The sequence below is a fragment of the Nomascus leucogenys genome, chromosome 10 (genome assembly GCF_006542625.1).
Source record: "Nomascus leucogenys isolate Asia chromosome 10, Asia_NLE_v1, whole genome shotgun sequence".
Taxonomy (NCBI): domain Eukaryota; kingdom Metazoa; phylum Chordata; class Mammalia; order Primates; family Hylobatidae; genus Nomascus; species Nomascus leucogenys.
This window is the reverse complement of record NC_044390.1, coordinates 1,327,021-1,343,787: the sequence shown is the minus strand read 5'-3', so window position 1 is coordinate 1,343,787 and position 16,767 is coordinate 1,327,021. Positions and strand designations below refer to the sequence as shown.

The following is a 16,767-nucleotide window of genomic DNA, read 5'->3' as shown; positions in this document are numbered from 1 at the left end:
GATCTCCGCTCACCGCAACCTCCGCCTCCCGGGTCCAAGCAATTCTCCTGCCTCAGCTTCCGACTACCTGGGATTACAGGCATATGCCACCACGCCCGGCTAATTTTGTATTTCTAGACACGGGGTTTCTCCAAGTTGGTCAGGCTGGTCTCGAACTCCCAACCTCAGGTGATCTGCCTGCCTCGGCCTCCCAAAGTGCTGGGATTACAGGCGTGAGCCACCACGCCCAGCTGGTGACGTTTTGATGAGGACAGGACCTGACCTTATGTCTCTTAGTTTCAGGCAGGACCCTCTCATAATCAAGTTTGTGATTGGATCTACCTGCCTTGAGTGCCAGAAGGGAGAACGAGAGGTAGAGAGGCAGGTTTTGGTTACTGTGAATTAAAGATGAATAAGGAAGTGTCTTCTAAAGTCACAAACTTGAAACTGGATGAATTCTACTCTCCACTTAGCTCTGAAGGCAATTAGTCCTGCTATTTCCAAAATTAGAATCTTTTTACAATTTTAGTTTTAGAGACAGGGTCTCGCTCTGTTGCTCGGGCTAGAGTACAGTGGCGGGATCATAGCTCATAGCAGCTTGGAACTCCTAGACTCAAGCCATTCTCCTGTCTCAGCCTCCGGAATAACTGGGACTACAGTCCCAAAATTTGAATCTTGTGGCCTGTAATAATGAGTCTCTTGAGCAGCATGCCTACCTATGGTTTTAGGCACGCTTTTTCTGAACTGTTTAAGAAATAACCCAAATGTGTGCTTTCATGTAAAACCTTTAATCATACCTATGAGGCTAGCTGCTGAGTTAGGGTGTCATTGTATTTTATGTTTTGATAAATGCCAAAGATCCTGCTGAGGCTTAGCCTCCCACAGAGTATATTTACTTCTTTTCATATTTTCCATGTATCTCTTTTATTGATTCATATCTTGATAGCATCCTGTGTCATTTCACTCTATGTGAATTGAAGATAGTTTTCAGTCATCTATATTGATAGTTCTGTAAATATTCAGTTGTACTAAATATAAGCATCCCATATTTGTGTTTATTACACCAGAATTATCAATCTTGGCATGAGAATTAACTAGAACTTTAACAATTTTATATTGATTGTTTCTACTAATTGCTCAGATAATGGACATAAAAATGCTCAACATATTCATAGATTTATGTCTTTATCCTTTTACAAATTGTTGCTTTATGTAATACAGGTCAGCATTATACATTACATACAGTTCAAAATATAATTTCTTAGTGATCGTTTCTTTCTTTTTTTGTTTTCTTTCTTTTTTTTTCTGAGATGGAGTTTAGCTCTTGTCGCCCAGGCTGGAGTGCAATGGCGTGATCTCTCGGCTCACTGCAACCTCCGCCTGCCGGGTTCAAGCGATTCTCTCACCTCAGCCTCCTGAGTAGCTGCGACTACAGGTGCCCGCCACCACGCCCGGCTAATTTTGTATTTTTAGTAGAGACAGGGTTTCACCATGTTGGCCAGGCTGGTCTTGAACTCCTGATTCGCCTGCCTTGACCTGCCAAAGTGCTGGGATTACAGGCATGAGCCACCGCACTTGGCCAGTGATCGTTTCTTTAATACTGATATTTTCTGATATAAATTTTCATTTTCATGTGTTCTTTGTTGTATTAAATATATTTTTCCCAAAGCTGTTTCATATAGTTTTCTAATATTATCCTCTACAAGTATTTCTTGTATCCATACTACTGTTTTTTTTTTTTTTTTTTTTTTTTTTTTTATGAGAGACGGTCTTACTGTCTCTCCCAGGCTGGAGTGCTGTGACAGCATCAGAACTCTGTGCAGCCTTGGCTCAAGTCATCATCCTGGCTCAGCCTCCTGAGTAGCTAGGATTACAGGCTTGTGCCACCACACCCTGCTATTACTTTTTTTTTTTCCTTTGGTAGAGATGGGGCCTTGCTATGTGGCTCAGGCCGATCTATTAATAGAATTCCTGACCTCAAGCAGTTCTCTTGCTTCAGCCTCCCACATTGCAGGAATTATAGGCATGAGCCTCTGTGCCTGGCCTTTTGGAAATTTTTAACACATCAAAACTTACTAATTGCTAATTTGAGAATTTATTCCATACTCGTTTCAGGAGATAGCTGATATATTTGGGTTTATATACATCCTCTGGTTGTGTGTGTGCTTTTCTTTGCCTTACTTATTGTGTGTACCTTTTTTTTAAATGTTTTATTTCTTTACATTTATATTTTCTTTAAGTTTGTAAGATATATACTCTGATTCAGTTAATGTTTAAGCTTTAAAACAGTTATTTAATACATTATAGAGTTAATGTCTTTGCTCTCCTCAAGAAATATAAGAAATTTATATGTTAGTTAATTTGCCCATATCAGTTTATATACTATTGAGGATGTGCATGGTAATTCCACCATTCTGTTTCCAGAAGTATTAATATTTTATTTTAATTTTTATTTATTTATTTATTTATTTTGAGACGGAGTCTCACTCTGTTGCCTAGGCTGGAGTGCAGTGGTGCAATCTTGGCACACTGCAACCTCCACTTCCCAGGTTCAAGCAATTCTCCTGCCTCAGCCTCCTGAGTAGCTGGGATTACAGGCGCCCACCACCATGCCTGGCTAATTTTTGTGTTTTTGGTAGAAACAGGGTTTCACCATGTTGGACAGGCTGGTCTCGAACTCCTGAGCTCGTGATCCGCCTGCCTTGGCCTCCCAAAGTGCTGAGATCACAGGCGTGAGCCACTGTGCCTGGCAGTATTAATATTTTATACAGATAATGAGTGGTCTCATTAATCCACAGATGCACTCCTCTCTCAGATCCTCATTTCTGCTATCATCACAGACCATTCAACTGGGATCACTTTCCTTCAACCTTAAGAAGGATCTTAAAAGTGTTATTTTATGCCAGTTATTTTTATCCATTAAATTTCTCATTTTGGGCTTCAAATAGTCTTATTTCAGTTTTTCTTAGCCAGTGCATTTGTTGTGCATAGAAATCTGTTGGCAGTTATATCTGTAACTGATTCAGTATGTTATTCCATGTGTTCCTGACACCTAAATTTATATTGGCTTTGAGTGGAGACAGATAATTTATATTATACATATATATAATTGCGTATGTGTGTATATAAATTATATGTGTATATATATAAATGATGTGTGTATGTGTGTATATATATTTTTTTCTCTAAGATACGAATTATTTCTAGGTCATCTCATAAAATAAACCAGGTTATAAAATTTTAACTACAGTCTTAAGTGAACAGTGAAGTTAAAAACTATGAAGAGCAATTAGTCTTGATAGTTCTGTGTTTTGAATCATACGGCCTATAAGAATGTGTCTTCTGGACGATAGACCTACCTGTAGTTTATGAAACCCTCTTGCATGTGATTTTTTTCAATTAAATGAGTCTATTGATATATAGATGTGCTTTTGTGCAAAAATTATAACCATTAGGGGCTCACACCTGTAATCCCAGCACTTTGGAAGGCCGAGGCAGTTGGATCACCTGAGGTCAGGAGTTCGAGACCAGCCTGCAACACGGAGAAACCCCATCTCTACTAAAAATACAAAATTAGCCGGGCATGGTGGCGCATGCTTGTAATCCCAGCTACTCGGGAGGCCGAGGCAGGAGAATCACTTGAACCTGGGAGGCAGAGGTTGCAGTGAGCCGAGATCGTGCCACTGCACTTAAGCCTGGGCAACAAGAGTGAAACTCTGTCTCAAAAAAAAAAAAAAAAAAATTGTAACTATTACCTACGATGCTACTTGATGAGTGAGGGAATAATTGTACTTTTTTTTTCAAAATCACCACCAGGATCTTTTTCAAGATCCTGAAAAGGTGGATCTTTATCTTCCTAAAGCAGTGTATGTGAGAACCTTGTGTTGAGGAAGACTGATAATAGCTTGTATGTATTTAGCACGATGTGCCAGGCCCGGCGTTAAGTACTTTTTACCTCACTTCCCATATTCCTAATGAGGTTGGTTGTAGTATTTTTTCATCTTACTGATTTTGTTTTTTTTGGCTAATGACTTTTAAAGACCTTCAGTTCTTGAACTTCAGCTAGGGTCCCATCCCCAGAGTTTATCAGACGGTATAGGTTGGGTCCAAGAATTTACAGTTTTTTTAAGTTCACAGTGAAGCTGATGCTGTAAAACTACATATCAAATTGGGAATCAATGAATTGGAAGAGGCTCATGTTTTCGTCATGTTACATGTAAGTTCCTCCTTCGCTTTTCGCCATAAATAAAAGTTCCCTGTGGCCTCACCAGAAGCAGATACCGGCACCATGCTTCCTGTTCAGCCAGCAGAAAGGTAGCTAATTACATCTCTTTTCTTTATATGTTAGAAAAATTAGAAGGACATTCAATGTTTTACAAAAAGGCCTACAAACGAAATACAGACATTGTTCAATTTATCAATACGTTTCAATCCCCAAATCTGAGAGAGGTGAAGCAGGTTTCCCAGGGCCTCAGAAGCAGGAGGATTAAAGAATGCGTCCCTTGCTGGCGACTTCAGTGGCGTGGCATTGTCCCAGGTGGCCATGGAAATCAAGGTGCATACCCTTTAAAAGCAGCTGTGGCCTCCGAGACACCGTTTTCCCAGTCTTTCCTCCCCCTCCCTGCGCGACGCCTCTTGGCGGACATCCGGGAGAACCCAAAAAGCGCTCGTTGCCTGGTTGGATGCAGGGTACAAACTACATTACCCAGAAATCTGTGCCCAGCTCATTGTTAGCCGGCGTGCAGCCAATGACAGCCCACAAACTGGGCGTTTCCTGCTGCTCTGGGCTGCAGGGGCGAGACTTCTGGCGTCGCCGTCGTGACGTATTTTTCCTATGCCCGGTCAGTGCATTCTGGTTGTGAAGGCTGAGTCCTAGAGATCGAGTCGGCTTTCTACTCGGCTCTCTCGGAACCTAGCAAAGAAAGACAGTGAAGACTGCAGGAACTTCCTCCACGCTTTTGTTACAATCCATGACCCCTGTCGTGGGACGGGCGGCCTCTCGCGGAGGTGTCTGCCGGGGCTGGGCTCTTACCGAGGCCTCCACACACGCCCTCTTGTCCTTGTCTCCCCCGTAGGCAGCCGCCTTAGTCTTATGAGCGTTTTTACACCGGGTAGACTGAGACTTGGAGTGCTACACTCAGCCCGAGGGCGTCCAGCGCGGTGGATGCGTGGGGTTTCGGCTGAGCCCACAGGGCACAGCCTGTCCATCCCCTTCTCACGTTCACCCGCTTCTCATGGCAGCGGCGGTGCTGATGGACCGGGTTCAGGTGAGTGGGGGCATCCCTCAAACGCACACCGGCCTGGTTGGTGTGTCCTGGGATGTTCGCCCTCATCGCGCACTTCAGGGTGGTCACTCCGTCGCATTATGTGGAGGGGTTCCGCTCCCCTTATCAATGGCATAAGGTGTGGAACGGACTCGAAGGCGCAGGGGCAGTTCTTACAAATGCATGCATGGAGGTGAGAATGAGTTTGGAGAGTTCCGGGAACTCTCTGTGCCTGGTGAGAACAGGGACTAGGGGGTCAGAGGCAGGCCTGGAATGGCCGCCCGAGGAGCTGGTCCTCTCTTCTAAGGGTGCTGGGAGTCATGCAAGGTTTGGTACAGAGAAGGGAGGTCCTCTGACGCAGTTCTTAAAAGGCTCCCTCTGGCTGCAGAGTGGCTAGACTGGGGAGCATAGGGTAGACGGGGACATCAAGATGAAGTCTACTGAAATAGTCCAGGTGAGCGTTGATGGTGTGGGTCAGAGTGGTGGCAGCAGAGGTTAGAGAATGTATGGGTTTTGTATGTATTTTATAAGTAAGGCTGACCAGATTCTCCGATGAGACATAGTGATGATATCCTGGGATTCTTCACATGACTCTCTTCACTTGAGACAGAGGGCAGTGAATGGAGGTCATTTCTAGCTTAGTGTCCTGAATCCAGGCCATGAGTTGATTGGAGTTATGTGGAGAAGTCCCCACCTGGCGACCAATGGGGTGAGTACTGGAAAAGCATATCAGACCCAGGAACAGGTACGCTCAAATGCTTGTAGGATTGATTGGGAGCGCTCAGGGAATCTCAGGTCTTAATTACCTTTGTTGGAAACAGGTATCAGAGGAAGGAGTGAGGCAGGAATGGCTGGCCGAGGCATCCTGAGTATGGTAAAAGTCGTGGGAGATTTGGAGCAGAGGAGGGAGATGATCTGACTCGGATTTTAACACGCTCTGTCTGGCTTTCAGGCTGAGAACAGACTGTGAGCATGAGGGAAGAGCTACTGCAGTAGTGTTGATGGTGTCTGGTCTAGAGGTGTGGCCGTGGAGGTGAGAGAAGTTGGTGAATTTTCTGTTTTTTAAGTAGGGTGATTGGATTTTTTTATGCAAAGGGTGAATGAGAGAAGAGAGTCATGGATGACCCTAAGGTTGGTTTGTTTTTGCTATAGCTGGTAAAATTATGGAAATGCCATCAACTGAGTTGGAGAAGTTGGCAGCAGGTATGATTTTTAGTGGTTGTATCAGGAGTTAGGCTTTGATCATGTTTAGGTTAAGAGGTCTCAGTCGACATCTTAGTTGAGGCCTCAAGAAAACACACAGGTTTTTAGTTCTGGAGAAGGGTTCTGTTGAAGAAGTTGAAAAAAATGGTGGCCAGTGTGTGGAGTGGGATGGGGTATCTTCAAGTCATGGTGGTAATGCTGTTATTCAGTAAGAAAGTTGAAACTGGAGACTGAGAGAAAACTGGGTCTGTTGCTTAGGCACCTGGGCGGCAGTGGTGCATAGTGTGAAGACGCAAGCACTTCCTGGACACTGCATGCAGAGTGACATGGGGGATGAGGGATGTCATGGAGATGCATATGGCATGGGCCAGTGGTGGCGGGGATCCCAGATGTGAGGAAGGTGTAGTCCTAAGAGTAATGTGCGTGTTGGGAGGAGTGTGAACTGGTGGCCTTAAGACTCTAGTATTGGCAGCTCATGGGAGAAGATGGAGCTGAAGTTTGGTTGTGTTTAGAGGCATCGTCTGGACACCAGGAGAACTGGTTGGTAGGAGAGTAATTGGGACCCTTCATGCCACACCCAGAGTTGAGACAGCATCTGTCTGCACACTTGCCTGGTTCTGCTCTGGGCTGGACACAGTGGTGACAGCGACATGAGGAGAGAGCAGACGCTAGTGGTGCTAAGGTCTGTTATCTCCTCTTAGTTGGGAGGCTGGGGAGGCGAGGGACTAGAGGGTGGGTGTGTGAGTGTGTAGACTGGGCAGGAGGGGGTTCTGGGGAGAGACGCTGACTGCGGACTCAGCTGTACTCATCATGGCAGAGTTGTGTGACCTTCGAGGATGTGTTCGTGTACTTCTCTCGGGAGGAGTGGGAGCTCCTTGAGGAGGCACAGAGATTCCTGTACCGTGATGTGATGCTGGAGAACTTTGCACTTGTGGCTACACTAGGTAAGTCTGTGTTTTAGTTTTCTAATGCTACATGGCAAATTATCCCAAAGCTTAGTAACTTCAAACAATAAAAATTAATTATCTCTCCAGTTTCAGTGCATTGGGAATCTGGTTAGAGCGTTTTTTGTTGTTTATTATTTTGAGGTTTTTTGTTGTTGTTGTTGTTTTTCAGACAGAGTCTCACTCTGTCACCCAGGCTACAGTGCAGTGTTGTGATCATGGTTCATTGCAGCCTCAAATTCTTGGGCTCAAGTGATCCCCCCAACTCAGCCTCCTGAGTAGCTGGGACTATAGGTGCGTGCCACCACACCTGGCTATTTTACTTTTTGTAGAGATAAGGTCTTGCTACGTTGCCCAGGCTGGTCTAGAGCTCCTGACCTCAAGCGATCCTTCCTCCTTGGCCTCCCAAAGTGCTGGGATTACAGGCTTGAGCCAGTGTGCCCAGCCTGATCACACCTTCTTATGCAGATGCTTTTGGCTCTCATGAAGTTTTAATCAAGCTCTCAGCCAGTGCTGTGGTCTTACCTGAGAAGAATCCACTTACAAGCTCACTCACATTGCTTTTTGCAAGATTTAGTTTCTTGCGGCTTGTTGGACTGTGAGCATTGTTCCTTGCTGGCTGTTGGTCAAAGTCCTCCCTCAGCTGGCCTTTCTGTAGTGTACCTTATAACACGGAAGCTAACTTCTCTTTGAGCAAGTGACCAAAAGAATGTTCAAGATGGAAGCCCAGGATTGTAACCTAATCTTGAAAGTGTCATTTGATTATTTTTGCCATATTCTATTCCTTGGAAATAAGTAAGTCCATCCAGCTTACAATCAAGTGAGGAGGCTTACACAGGGGCAAGAGTACCAAGAGGTAGGGATCACTGGGACCATGTCAGAGGCTGTGTTCCACAGGCCTTTACACCCACTCCGGTGTCCTTGATGGAGTTTGAGTCTTCCTCTCTTCCCCATGGGCCACTCTTTCTGTCCATCCAGATCCATGACTCTTCTCCTTCCCTTCTTTGTTTCCCAGAGTAGGTGCTGTGGGTTGTAGGGCTGGCCGTGTTCAGTGTTTCTGCCTTCACCGGGTAATCTGAACATCTGTTGCCCTAGAGCTTTGCAGGAAAAGGTTAGGATTCAGGGGTTTTTCAGTCTGCTAAGCAGATTCTACACAGCTCAGGTGCTCACTGCCTGAGTCGGTGTCATGATCTTTACACCTCTTTGTCCTAGGTTCTGCTCTCATCCTCTGGCTGACATTTCCTGGGGCCTGACTGTGCCAAGAGTTTCAGGAGCTGACACAATCACTTCTTGTGTTGATTACAGGGCTGTCCTGGTACATCTGCCTTGGAGAGTATTTTTTCTAAACATTCTATTTTCTCTGTGGAGTGGGTCTACCTGCGCCACTCACCTGCCCTTTGTTTGCGTTACAGCTTTCATTTTCCCAGTCCCGTGCAGTTGCGCAGTTGGAGGGGGCCGATAGCCTTGGGTGCCTGACAGGGCAGACATCACTGCAGCCACAGTAAAGGAGACCTACAGAGGGCATGGCCCTGCTGAATGGGAGCTGGAAGAGGGTGTCTGTTATGGTTGGGTTCAGATCGAACCTTCAACTTGTTTTGTGTTTGTCAGTGCTTTGTTGCCAAGGCCCATAGTGATTCTTCACATCTACTTTTCTTTCCTCGTTCTTGGCACTTTTCCCATTTGTCATTACTCACCTGTCTTCCATCTTTTGGGTGTTTTCCCACTTTTCTGGCCTCCATGTTTCACTTGCTGTCTTCAACACTAGCTTACTTTAATGTGTCATGAGTTGTGCACATTAAATAGTCCGTGAGAACGAGCTACTTATTTGGAGTCAGATTTTCACGGGCACGGACATACCCATCTGCACAGAGCTCACCTGACAGCAGCCGCCAAGGCCCTGCTGAAACTCTCTTGCAGAGGAATCAGGTAGAGGCTTCACCTCTACTCCCTATCCTGTATGCCATTGTTTTTAGGTCTTTACCTCATAGATAGGGTTCCTCCATTCTGTGAGGCCCTATACTGACAACCAGCCCTTCTTCACACTGATCCTGGCCCTGCTGTCCTGCCAACAAGCCAGTGGACTCGTATTGGTGTTAGACACACATTTGTGATGGGGCTGCTGCCTCCCACCAAAGTCAGCATGCACTTCACCAGCACTTTTTTGCTTTCAGGTTTTTGGTGTGAAGCAGAAAATGAGGCACCTTCTGAGCAGAGCGTTTCTGTAGAAGGAGTGTCACAGGTCAGGACTGCTGAGCCAGGTCTCTTCCAGAAAGCACACCCATGTGAGATGTGTGACCCACTCTTGAAAGACATTTTGCACCTGGCCGAACACCAGGGATCACACCTTACACAGAAACTGTGCACACGTGGGCTGTGTAGGAGAAGATTCTCATTCAGTGCAAACTTTTACCAGCACCAGAAGCAACATAATGGAGAGAATTGCTTCAGAGGGGATGATGGAGGGGCCTCATTGGTGAAGAGCTGTACAATCCGCATGTTAGGGAGATCCTTTATGTGCAGGGAGGAAGGGATGGACTTACCAGATAGCTCTGGCCTTTTCCAGCACCAGACCACTTACAATAGGGTGAGTCCATGCAGAAGGACTGAATGCGTGGAGTCTTTCCCACACAGCTCTAGTCTCAGGCAACACCAAGGAGACTATGATGGACAGATGCTTTTCAGTTGCGGTGATGAAGGGAATGCCTTCCTGGACACCTTTACTCTTCTTGACAGCCAGATAACTCATGCTGAGGTGAGACCCTTTAGATGCCTACCATGTGGAAATGTGTTCAAGGAGAAATCAGCTCTTATTAATCACAGAAAAATCCACAGTGGAGAAACATCTCATGTGTGTAAGGAGTGTGGAAAAGCCTTCATTCACTTGCACCACCTAAAAATGCACCAGAAATTTCACACTGGAAAAAGACATTATACATGCAGTGAATGTGGGAAGGCCTTCAGCCGCAAGGACACACTTGTTCAGCACCAGAGAGTTCACACTGGAGAAAGATCTTATGACTGCAGTGAATGTGGAAAAGCCTACAGCAGAAGCTCCCACCTTGTTCAGCACCAGAGAATTCACACAGGAGAAAGGCCTTATAAGTGCAGCGAATGTGGGAAAGCCTTTAGCCGTAAAGACACACTTGTTCAGCACCAGAGATTTCATACTGGAGAAAGGCCTTATGAGTGCAGTGAATGTGGAAAATTCTTTAGCCAAAGCTCCCACCTTATTGAGCACTGGAGAATTCATACTGGGGCAAGGCCTTATGAATGCATAGAATGTGGAAAATTCTTTAGCCATAACTCTAGCCTCATTAAACATCGGAGAGTCCACACAGGAGCAAGGTCCTACGTGTGCAGCAAATGTGGGAAGGCCTTTGGCTGCAAAGACACACTTGTTCAGCACCAGATAATTCACACTGGAGCAAGACCTTATGAGTGCAGTGAATGTGGGAAGGCCTTCAGCCGTAAAGACACACTTGTGCAACACCAAAAAATCCACACTGGAGAAAGGCCTTATGAGTGTGGTGAATGTGGCAAATTCTTTAGCCATAGCTCCAACCTTATTGTACACCAGAGAATTCACACTGGAGCAAAGCCTTATGAGTGCAATGAATGTGGGAAATGCTTTAGCCACAACTCCAGCCTCATTCTGCACCAGAGAGTTCACACAGGAGCAAGGCCTTATGTGTGCAGTGAATGTGGGAAGGCTTACATTAGTAGCTCCCACCTTGTTCAGCACAAGAAAGTTCACACTGGAGCAAGACCTTATGAGTGCAGTGAATGTGGGAAATTCTTTAGCCGCAACTCTGGCCTCATTCTGCACCAGAGGGTTCACACTGGAGAAAAGCCTTACGTATGCAATGAATGTGGGAAAGCCTACAGCAGAAGCTCCCATCTTGTTCGTCACCAGAAAGCTCACACTGGAGAAAGAGCTCATGAGTGCAACAGTTTTGGTGACCCTTTAGCTGCATCTCTTAAACTTGTCTGACACCAGAAAATTCACACAAGAGAAAGGCCTTATGAATGCAGAAAATATGTCATCTTGTTCATCCTCATAGGACTCACACCAGAGCAATGCTCTGTGAGTACCCTTTGTGAGAGAACCATCAGCTAGCAGATGAGCACTGTATATTCATTCCACCCTGGGGAGATTCCTGATAAGCACCACATATGTGGGAGGCTTTCATGAGGCATGTTGCACTTTGTAACTGTCTAGAGCTCTTGATGGAATTATATCACTGCCAGTGCCTGTGGCGGAAGCCATCTTATTGCTACCAGCTGTGTGTGTCAATCACTCCATTTTGCTCAGGGAAGGCAGACTTCTGTGCTTTCTTTCCTGTTCCCTACAGGTAATCATGAATATTTTCAAGGACTTCCCCCACCCCACTTCACCCCCTACCACTGAGAGTCCTCATCTTTTCCCTCATGATTAGGTTCTGAGCAAACATGAGCTAGCTCTTGCCAAAAGAACCTGAGCTAGGGTCTGCTGGGATTTCCTGACACGATTTTCCATCTTCATGGACAATGTTAACTGTAAACGTGATAGCTGTGACTTGTCTTACTGCCAAATCGCCCAAATTTGGAACTGCTTGTCCCATGCTGCTCTGGTTTATACAGTGATAAAGGCCTATTGTGGCAGCCTTTACTCTTGGGGATTTTGTTATTGTGTAGAGTGGATTGAGAAAAGAATTGGGTTCTGTCGTGAAGGGAGTAGCACCTTTTGTGGGCACCACTTTTATGTGCCTCAGAGGGGACCAAAGGATGGCAGAAAACAGTTCTCAGTCTAGTTCGACCTAATTTACACCATTGCCCTAGGCTTGCTAGGAAAGACTGAAAAAATTTTTGTGCCTAACTTTGTGGCCTGGCTGCCAGGATTTCCTGTGAGCCCAGTGAGGAGGGCATAGTTAGTGTGAAAATCTCCTGTGCTTCTGGAAGCAACGTAAGTTGGGTCCCTTAACTGTCACATACTCCCCAGCACTGTTGAGGGATTGCTGTCTTCTGTACCTGTACAGGATCAAGTCCCTGATATCCAGAATCCCACAGGCAAGTAACATTGACTGTAAGACCTGTATAGGGCAATGTGAAAATCATGATTGCGACAGAAACACTGAGATAATGGAGTGGGGATGACTGTGGCAAACAAAAGGAGATTTGAACATTCTAGAGGGGCATCCACAAATCTCGGTGCAGTTATGATGGTGTGGGATGGGAGTGCATAGAAATTCTCAGGACCTTCAGACATCTGTATCTCCTATGGCCAAGGCCACTGTCAGAGGAAATAATCTAAATGTTTGTGGATTCCTGTGTCTCCCTGGGCAGTTGACCTGCACAGACAGGAACCTCAGCAGTGACAGAAGAGAGATCCAGGGATGGGTCTTCTCTGACCCAGCCAGCATTCCTAGTGACTGAGGTGGATGCGGACATCATTGCTTACCAATTTTTACCAACATTGAGGCAGGGCTCACTCTCCTAAATTGTAGGGAGAGGAATATGGTAGAGCCAAAATAGTTGACAGATCTAACTTTCCTAGTGGAACAGTATATATAGATTTTAATGAGGAACATTTATTTAACAGCTTTATGGAGGTATGATTAACATGCAATAAACTGGAAATATGTAAAGTGTAAAATGTGCTATGTTTCAGCATGTGTGTACACCTATGAAACCACCACAGTCAAGATATCCAACACAACAAAAGATTGTCCCTTTATAATCCTCAATCTTTCCTCATCTTGTTTTCCACAACTCACAAGCAACAGCAAGCATTTTCTATAATTTTATAAATGAAACCATATGGTGTGTACTTTTTAGGGGGTGGGGCTCTGGCTTTTTCAGTAAACATAACTATTTTAAGGTTAATCCATTATCTTGTTGCATGAGTCAATTGTTTGCTCATTTGTATTGCTGAGTAGTATTTCATTGTATACCACAATTTTTCTTTGTCAACTTAATTGTTATGGATGTTTGGGTAACTTTCAGTTTTTGGCTATTACAAATAAACCTCTTAAGATTTGTGTGCAAATTATGGCTGAATGATATTCTATTCTATAAATATACCTCAGTTTCTTTATCCATTTACTTATTGAAGGACGGTTGCTTTCAAGTTTTAGCAGTTATGAATAAACCTACTACATATTTGTATAGTTTTTCTGTGGAGATATTTTCAACTAATTTGGATACGTGCCAAGGAGTGCAATTTTTCTCTGTCATATAGTATGTTTAGTCTTGTAAGAAACTGCCAAGCTGTCTTCCAAAGCGGCTGTACCATTTATTTTATTTTATTTATATATATTTTTTGAGACAGAGTCTCGCTCTGTCGCCCAGGCTGGAGTGCAGTGGCATGATCTTGGTTCACTGCAACCTCCACCTATTTTAGTAGACACGGGTTTTTACCATGTTGGCCAGGCTGGTCTCAAACTCCTGACCTCAAGTGATCACTCTCCTCGGCCTCCCAAAGTGCTGGGATAACGGGGGTGAGCCACTGCAACGGGCCGTGGCTGTACCATTTTTGCATCCAACTAACAATGAACGAACATTCTTCTTGCATCTCATCCTAATCAGCATTTGGCATTTTCAGTATTTTGGATTTTAAAATGCCATTCAAATAGGTGTGTAGTGGTATGCCATTGTTGCTTTAATTTGCAATTCCCTAATAACACACAATGAGTATCTTTTTTAAAGGCAGGGTTGTTTTGTTTTGTTTTGTTTTGAAATGGAGTCTTGCTCTGTCACCCAGGCTGGAGTACGGTGGCATGATCTCGGCTCACTGCAACCTCCACCTCCCAGGTTCAAGCGATTGTCCCACCTTAGCCTCCCAAGTAGCTGGGACTACAGGCACCCGCCACCATGCCTGGCTAATTTTTGTATTTTTAGTGGAAATGGGGTTTCACCATGTTGGCCAGGCTAGTTTCAAACCCATGACCTCAGGTGATCTGTCTGCCTTGGCCTCCCAAGGTGCTGGGATTACAGGTGTGAGTCACCACACCCAGCCTGGCTGGGGTTTTGTTTTTATATGAGTTTCACACACACCTGAGTAAGTGGCTTGCAGACAGAGAAGTTAACAACTTTGGCTGTTAGCTTGAACCTGTGATTTATGAATACCAAAAAGACAAATACAGAATCTAAGGAAACACATAACAGTCCTGTATACACACAGCAGCTGGCAGCCCTATTCCCGGTGTGTCCCATGTACCTACCATTGACCTGAAACCCAGTTCATATGTGCTCACTGAACATTTTGTAGAGCAGTAAATACACATCATCACACAGATTCCCTACTCATTTATATTTTTATTTTTTGAGACGGAGCCTTGCACTGTCACCCAGGCTGGAGTGCGGTGGTGCAATCTCTGCTCACTGCAACTTCCGCCTCCTGGGTTCAAGCGATTCTCCTGCCTGAGCCTCCTGAGTAGCTGGGATTACAGGCACCCGCCACCACGCCCAGCTAATTTTTGTATTTTTAGTAGAGACAGGGTTTCACTAAGTTGTCCAGGCTGGTCTTGAACTCCTGACCTCGCGATCTGCCCACCTCAGCCTCCCAAATTGCTGGGATTACAGGGGTGAGCCACCTCATCCAGCCTTCCTTTTATTTTTTGACAAGTGTTTCCATTTGTTATCTCTATTTATCCCTCCAAACAGTTAATAAGCGATGTTTTCAAGTATGAAAAAAGAAATACATATAGGAGACAGAAGCATAATGTGTTCAAGGTTCCAGCACAGCCAGTCTCAACTTCATTCTTTGACTTCTCAGACTCTTGCTAAAACTCTACTGTAACCTTGCTTTTTTCCCTCTTCACATGTCACAGATAGATTTCTGTAGGACTATTTCTGCCACTATTTTTGAAATAACATAATCATTGTTAGTCCACACTGCACCATCCTGTAAGCCCCCTGCCATTTCACAGACCTTGGTCAGAGTGAAGCATTCCACGGAGGGAGGGCCTTGAGAAACATCCTGCCCAGCTGCCTGACTTTCCTATCACATCCTGCTGGGAAAAGGTCCAAGGGAGATCACTATCACATCCTGCCAGAAAAAAGGCCAAACTGCCTCAGGAACATCTTATGCACATCCTTTGGCCGGGCGCAGTGGCTCACGCCTGTAATCTCAACAATTTGGGAGGCCGAGGCGGGCGGAGCACCTGAGGTCAGGAGTTCCAGACTGGCCTGACCAACATGGTGAAACTTTGTCGCTACTAAAAATACAAAAAAATTAGCCGGGCGTGGTGGCACGCGCCTGTAAAGCCAGCTACTCAGGAGGGTGAAGCAAAAGAATCTCTTGAACCCCGGGAGGCGGAGGTTGCAGTGGGCCGAGATCACGCCATTGCACTCAAGCCTGGGCGACAAGAGCGAGACTCCTCAAGAAACAAACAAAAAACAAAAAAACCCCACCATCCTCCTGGGCAGCAAGCCATACCCTCCCGCCGCGCCCCCTCCTCCCTACCCCTGACCCCTCTCACCCAGGCCTATAATTGCCCCAGCCTGTAAGCAGTGGTAGGTTCTGGCACTAAGCTAGTTCTCCCCATCACAGGTCTTGTGCTGGACATAAAACCTGCATTGCTGTAGAGCTGCCAACTCTCTGCCTTTCTTTAACCCTCGCCTTCCCTTCAAAACCTAACAATTATTATTAATAGATTTCTGTAATTTTCACAAGTATTTTCACAGATAATTCCAACTCCCAGTAAAATGATAACTCACTTCTCAGGAAGGAGATAAGATCATGAAAGTTCACAGTTTTTATTGGGGATAATACGTTCCCTATGTACATACACTCCAACTATGGAATGGCACAAAATGTCCTGTCAGGAAATGGCATGTATCAGTCACTCTCATTTTCAGATAGGATTGAGACTTTTAAAATAAATGTAAAATATTTCAGACATGAAGTAATAAGTATTATTAGAATAAAAGCATTGCACTCTTGGTAGGAACACAATCACTGACTCTACAGACAGTAACGATGTTTTCTCTTGGATCCAGAGGCACAGCTTCACCCTTTCAATCTACGTCGATACCTCCTGTCATCTTTTGTGCAAATTCCCAGCCATGTAGTCTTTCTTTGTTCTCTTGGACCAACCATATTGAAGCTTAATAAATAGAAGTCAAAGCTTAACTGTATGTGTATTTGAAAAGCAACATATGACTGAGAGGCATCAGTAGAGACAGAGTGCCTTTATGGTATGGTGTGTCCCTCTGGAGGTGTAGCCGTTGAGAACTTGCTGTGCTTCACAATCCGATATCATAGGTCCCTCACATTTCTGTGAGTATCCTAGATCTTACTTCAAGAAAATCTGGTTATGTGGCCTTTAAGAGCAACCCAAGCCCCGTCCTGTCCGTGGAGTCCGGCCCTCCGTTTACCAGCTTCCCTGACGGTGCCA

The 16,767-nt window shown here is 45.1% G+C and overlaps 1 protein-coding gene across 2 annotated transcripts; it reads left to right on the top strand.

The window, feature by feature from the left end:
- Positions 1–4,805: 4,805 nt before the first annotated feature.
- ZNF304 (zinc finger protein 304) lies at positions 4,806–13,467 on the top strand. 2 transcript variants are annotated; one of them, XM_003277262.3, is made up of 3 exons: positions 4,806–5,246; positions 7,264–7,390; positions 9,562–13,467. In XM_003277262.3, exons 1-3 carry the CDS (start codon positions 5,214–5,216, stop codon positions 11,379–11,381), a joined length of 1,980 nt encoding a protein of 659 aa, XP_003277310.3. In that variant the 5' UTR covers positions 4,806–5,213; the 3' UTR covers positions 11,382–13,467. The 2 variants fall into 2 exon arrangements, with proteins under 2 accessions (XP_003277310.3, XP_030675372.1); XM_030819512.1 differs by having other exon boundaries at positions 4,830–5,246; positions 6,959–7,390.
- Positions 13,468–16,767: the final 3,300 nt, after the last annotated feature.